Raw genomic sequence first — 5691 nt, 5'->3', positions numbered from 1 at the left:
GAGCACTGTGGCCTACATGAGCATTAGACAGAATGAAAGCACATCTGGAACAGATCATAGAAGGGGCTCCGTCTGATGGCATTTGGCGTTGGACACACATTTGGAAAATACAGCCCAGCACTGGCTGGGAGCGAGTTCTTTTCCCCACGAAGTCACATGGGTGAAAACAGAGCGGCCTGGGGCTTTTCCTATGATTTATATTGACTTTAATCTGCAATTCCGTGCTTGTGCCTCCATCCTCTCCTTTGTAAGACAGGCCTAGATTTGTTCTCTTGATTGGTTGTTGTGATGATTAAATGAGTTAGTGTTGCATAGTATTTAGAGTGGGTTCTAACATATAAGTGCCTAATAAGTATTAATTATAGTATAGTTTTCTGACCAGTAGGTTCATTGCTTTTATGGTAATAAAAAATTCAGGTGTAGCTTTAGTCATTGAGCCATATAGGAATTTAGGATATTTTATAATATCATAAGAGAAGGAGAATTTATAAGAAATATTCACATTACTATGGCAATTATGATCTGTGATACTTGTATATAATGCCAAGGTGTAATATCATAATGAACCATAAAATCTAGGAGGCACGTTTGGTTTAAACAGCTTTTTCCCAAGTGGAGATAACTTGAAAAATAAATTTTCTGATGATATTCCATAGAGATTAATTTTAGTTTTATTACTTCACACGTTGTAGTAAGTTTAATTTTCATATATTTTGTTACAGCATAGAAATCAATAATTGATGTGCAACTTGAGGGACCCATTCCCCAGGAGCTTAAATTGCAGTATAAGTCTCTAACTGTGCACCATACTCATCCAAACATGTTCGGCACCGGGACGGAACGTCTGTCACTCAGGTTTGTTAGCTAATACTAGGCTGTGGTTACCTGAAAATTAGAGTTAATATAGTTTCCTAGCAAACAATTATTTGAAAGATATAACTATCTGTTTGTCTTCTTGATAGAGAGTGATTTAACATACCACATTCACGTGCGCTTACTGGTTCAAGTGTTTTTGTCTTTTTGTACTGAGAGACACTTGATTGTAAAATCAGAACAGTTTCCTCTGGGTCCCCAAGCGCTGATATTATGAATAATACGGAGTGAAAAGTACAGAATACAGAGTGGTCTCTCTCTCTCTTTCTCTCATCTATTTCCATTTTATTTCACACCATTTATTGTCATGAAATCTAAATATGACTATAGAAGGACTCCAGACTGTGACCCTAGTTTTTTGTTATTAGAGTGGGTTTTATCATATTTTAAATGTCGTGAGGCGACACTGGTTCCTAAGACTAATAGGTTTCAAGCGTGCACTCCTACGACGGGCCACCTGCAGGTTGTCCTGTGTGCCCGCCACCCAGAGTCAGAATTTCTTCCGTCACCATGCACTTGCCCCCTTTACCCACTGCTACCCCTCCCCACTCCCCTCCCCCTGGTCACCACCGTGCTGTTGTCACCCTCAGTCTGAGGGTTGACGTCAGTGTACGAGCCTGAGACTTGGTCACGGAGAGAGAGTCAGGGCATGAGGACTATCTCTGTGATAAATGAAGTCCTTTAGATTGGACTTGCTTTTACCGTAAACTAGTTTCTTATCAGCCCAGAATATAGGGAGACATTTTCCAGCTTTATTTTCCTGGTTTAAGTCTTAAGTGAGCAAATAAGTCAGGGTTTTGGTGAGTTTTTTTGCCAAGTAATAAGAAAACCATGATTTCAGGAGGTGATTTGCCCCCACTTTGAAATTAGCTCCAGCTATGGAGAAAATACCAGGTTATGTTTTCAGTGCAGAATCTCTTCACTCAGTTTCCTTTACGTGTATGTCTATGACATCATAGGAATAGTCCTCTAGGAAGGAGGGCAGAGGATCAAATTCTTTAAATCTTATGTGTTTTCTTTAAGGTCAGGTCTGAATGGTACATCTAATTTTTGCAGCACATATGAGTATAATGTAACCAATTTCCCAACCAAGTACTTCAGAGAACCTGGGAACGTTTTCACTTACCCTTTTTGTAAAATGTGGGTAAAAGATTAACCTTCTTTTGTAGCCAAGTTGCAGTGGTAAATTACAAAATATCTATCATATGTCCACACACCTCTACATGTGTATCTTAATTTCCATCTACTTGTATATTCCAAATGTTTTCTTATGCATTTTTAAAGAAAGCTAACCATTTCCAGAACATAATTTAAAATGACCTGATAGCTTTCTACCCTAGATATGATGCATCAGGATGTAACAATTGCTCTCTTTTAGACACTTAAAATTTCCCAGTGTTGATATCGTAAACAATGCTTCAGTGTACCCTTGGATGTAGTTTTTCACAATTTTGCAATGTAGTTACTATATCTTATTCACATTTCTCATTAAAATGTAAGATAGCTTTTGTTGTTGTCAGGGTTAAGTGTTCTAATATATGCCCTAACTACTTTCAAGAAGAATGTTTAGGAAATTTACATCTTCCCAAGACCTTATTAACTTAGCTCATTATTAGTGTAACTAATTAAACCAATTTGTTGATTTGATATGAAAAGTATAATTTTAAGGCTATATTTTAATATTTTTCATAATTCCCAATTTAAAGAGTTTCCTGAACCACAAATCTCAAAAAATTGTCACCTCAGAAATGGACTTGTGAAGAATATTGGGTCTGCTTCAAATTTCTGTCCTTGACAGAATCACTTAGAAAAAGGTAAATATTTTATAGAACCAGAGTAGGTGTTATCTTGTTGGAAAGAATTATCATGTTTTTCGAGAATGGGAATAATATTTGTGTGGTTTTGAAGTATATCATTGAATGTGTTTTGAAACCCATGAAAACGCTGTTTAATCGGTCATCTCAGCCTATTGTCATAAAGGTTGGACATATTTTTAATTTCTGTTATGCGTAATACAATTTTGACCCATGGGACTCAGGAGACAATATTTTTAGTGAGATGACAATTATGTATCTGTCATGTATGAATATACTGCTAGATATCATATTATTTTTCCTGAAATTGTTCACCTCTTCATTTCCTCCTTTATTTTCTGTTTCCAGAGAAACACAGAAATTGTCATTTGTTTTCCCACTGGGTGGACATGGGGGAGGAGAACTGCACCGCTGTGACAGAGTTCATTCTCCTTGGATTAACAGACGCCGCTGAGCTGAGGGTCCTTCTTTTCATGGTGTTCCTCCTGGTCTATGGAGTGACGGTTCTGGGCAACCTGGGCATGATCGCACTGATTCGGGTCAGCTCTCGGCTTCACACTCCCATGTACTTTTTCCTCAGCCACCTGTCCTTGGTGGATTACTGTTACTCCACCATCATTGTGCCAAAGGTCCTAGCCGACATAATAAACGAAGACAAAGCCATCTCCTTCGTGGGATGCATGGTGCAGTTTTATTTATTTTGTGCCTATGCAGTCACTGAGGTCTTCCTGCTGGCCGTGATGGCCTATGACCGCTTTGTGGCCATTTGCAGCCCACTGCTGTACATGGTCACCATGTCCCAGAACCTGCGAGTGGTGCTGGTCTCTACCTGCTACCTCTCTGGGTCTGTGTGTTCTCTGATTCACTTGTGTTTAGCTCTTGAGATTTCATCCTACAGATCAAATGTGATTAACCACTTCTTTTGTGATCTGCCCCCTCTCTTATCTCTTGCTTGCTCTGATGTCACCGTGAATGAACTGTTGGTGTACATTGCGGCCTCTTTCATTGAGATCATCACCGCTGTGATCATCCTCACCTCCTACTTGTTTATTCTCATTACCATTCTAAGGATGCGCTCTGCAGAGGGAAGGCGCAAAGCCTTTTCCACCTGTGCCTCCCACCTCACAGCCATTGTTGTCTTCCATGGGACACTCTTATTTACTTACTGCTGGCCCAGTTCTGAGAACAATGCGGATGCTGACAAGGTGGCTGCAATGTTCTACACTGTAGTGATTCCCATGCTGAACCCCCTGATCTATAGTCTAAGGAACAAAGATGTGAAAGAAGCTCTCAGAAAACTGGGGAGCTCCAAAATATTTTCTTAGAGAATAACTTCTTAACAGTACTTGGGTTCCCATGGCACGGGCTGGTGGAGGGAGGAATCGGTTTGCAGTTTTGGAGTGGGCAGAACAGCCTGGACATACATCTTCATGAGGGAGTCATTTAGATTTCCTTATCTTTGAGCCCGTGCAGTTGAGCAGTGTAGGTTTCAACTGATTTCATCATTTGCAGACTACATCTTCGCTTGTATTCTTTCAAAAATGTTTTAAATTGGCATGGGAAGTGGACTGTCAGACATACATTGTTTGCTTAAAACATTCATAAGGTTAAGAAAGAATCTTGAGATTCATATTTTCTGATCTGTTATGGAAACTGAGTTATTTCAAAATTGAATTCCTCTTATTTTACAATGGAGACCACAGCTTTGCCAGTTTACACAGAGAATGAGATTCCCATATGTGTATATACTCTGCTTGTTCATTTCTTGCTTCCTTGTCATTGCAGTGTCTAATGTTTTTGGAGGTTCAGGTACTAGTGTCTAAAAAATGGAGACATGAACAAAATAATTATTTCCCAGGAATCGTAGGGAACTTTAGTGACAAGTCATGTGTGAAGAGCTTAGGAAAAATCAATGCTTAATTAGCTTTCTGTTTCTGTCCTTGGGTTGCTGTGTGTGTGTACATATATTAAATGTGTAGATACATTTAACAACCTTTGTTATGGGTGACAGCATTTCTGAATTTGGCTGTTTTTATCACTCTTCCTGCTTATCATTATTGCTACTTTATAGTTTTTTTTAAATTTTATTTTATTTTTCATTTCATTTTATTTTTTTAATTTATTTACTTTTTAAATACATTTGTCTCTGCCTCCCCTCCACCTCTTTCCCTTGCCCCCTCCCACCTTCCCTCCCTCAGCTCCTCCCCCTTGGTTTTGTCCATGAGTCCCTGCTATATGCTCCCCGACTTTCCCCTTCCCTTTCCTTTCCCTGCCCCCCCTTCCCTCTTGTCTCTGCTGATTTCTTTTCCCTTCAGTGTTGCTGGTCATATTTTCCTTGCATCTTTGCATTGTTGGTTAGGTTCCACTTATAGGTGAGATCATATGGTATTTGTCTTTCGCCCCCGGCTTATTTCGCTTAGAATGATGCTCTCCAGTTCCATCCATGCTGTCGCAAAGTTTAGTACTTCTTTTTTTCTTTCTGCTGCGTAGTATTCCATTGTGTATATGTACCACGATTTTTTGATCCAATCATCTACTAATGGGCATTTAGGTTGCTTCCAACTATTTACTCATACTTATAGGTAGACTTCTAGGCGCGGTTTATGTTCTTTGTTGTGTTTTTGCTCTTGATGAAATGAGCTTTTTTCATTCTTCTTCTTTGTGTCTGAATCATATTTCTTCATTCATTCCTGATTTATATGCATCATTGACTAATTTACTTGTGCTTTCATTGTGTTTATTTCAATTCCTACAATATATTTGCCTGTCCAATGAAGCTTCTCCCCTTAAATTGACAATAATGTTAGCAGTAGGCTTGAGCTCGTGAGGAGTCCTGTGAATTGTAGGCTGTTCAGCAGTATCCGCAGCCTCTACACACTCGATGCCCCAGCACTACCTTGTCATTGTGATAATCAAAATTGTCATACGTTGTCAAGTGTCCTCTGTGTGTTTGTTTAGTTTGTTTGGTGGAAGTAGATTCAAAACTAACTCTACTTTAGAACAA

The 5691-nt window shown here is 39.1% G+C and overlaps 1 protein-coding gene across 1 annotated transcript; it reads left to right on the top strand.

Annotated features, from left to right (window-relative positions):
- The first annotated feature begins 3076 nt into the window (after nt 1–3076).
- On the top strand, nt 3077–4012 carry LOC129081490 (olfactory receptor 5L1-like). The gene has a single exon (XM_054587155.1). It carries the CDS (start codon nt 3077–3079, stop codon nt 4010–4012), a length of 936 nt encoding a protein of 311 aa, XP_054443130.1.
- The last annotated feature ends 1679 nt before the right edge of the window (nt 4013–5691 follow it).

The sequence above is a fragment of the Pteronotus mesoamericanus genome, unplaced genomic scaffold (assembly GCF_021234165.1).
Source record: "Pteronotus mesoamericanus isolate MK-2021 breed Mesoamerican mustached bat unplaced genomic scaffold, CSHL_Meso_final scaffold_1066, whole genome shotgun sequence".
NCBI classification, from domain to species: domain Eukaryota; kingdom Metazoa; phylum Chordata; class Mammalia; order Chiroptera; family Mormoopidae; genus Pteronotus; species Pteronotus mesoamericanus.
The sequence above is the reverse complement of the archived record's forward strand: the minus strand, read 5'-3'. Positions and strand labels throughout refer to the sequence as shown.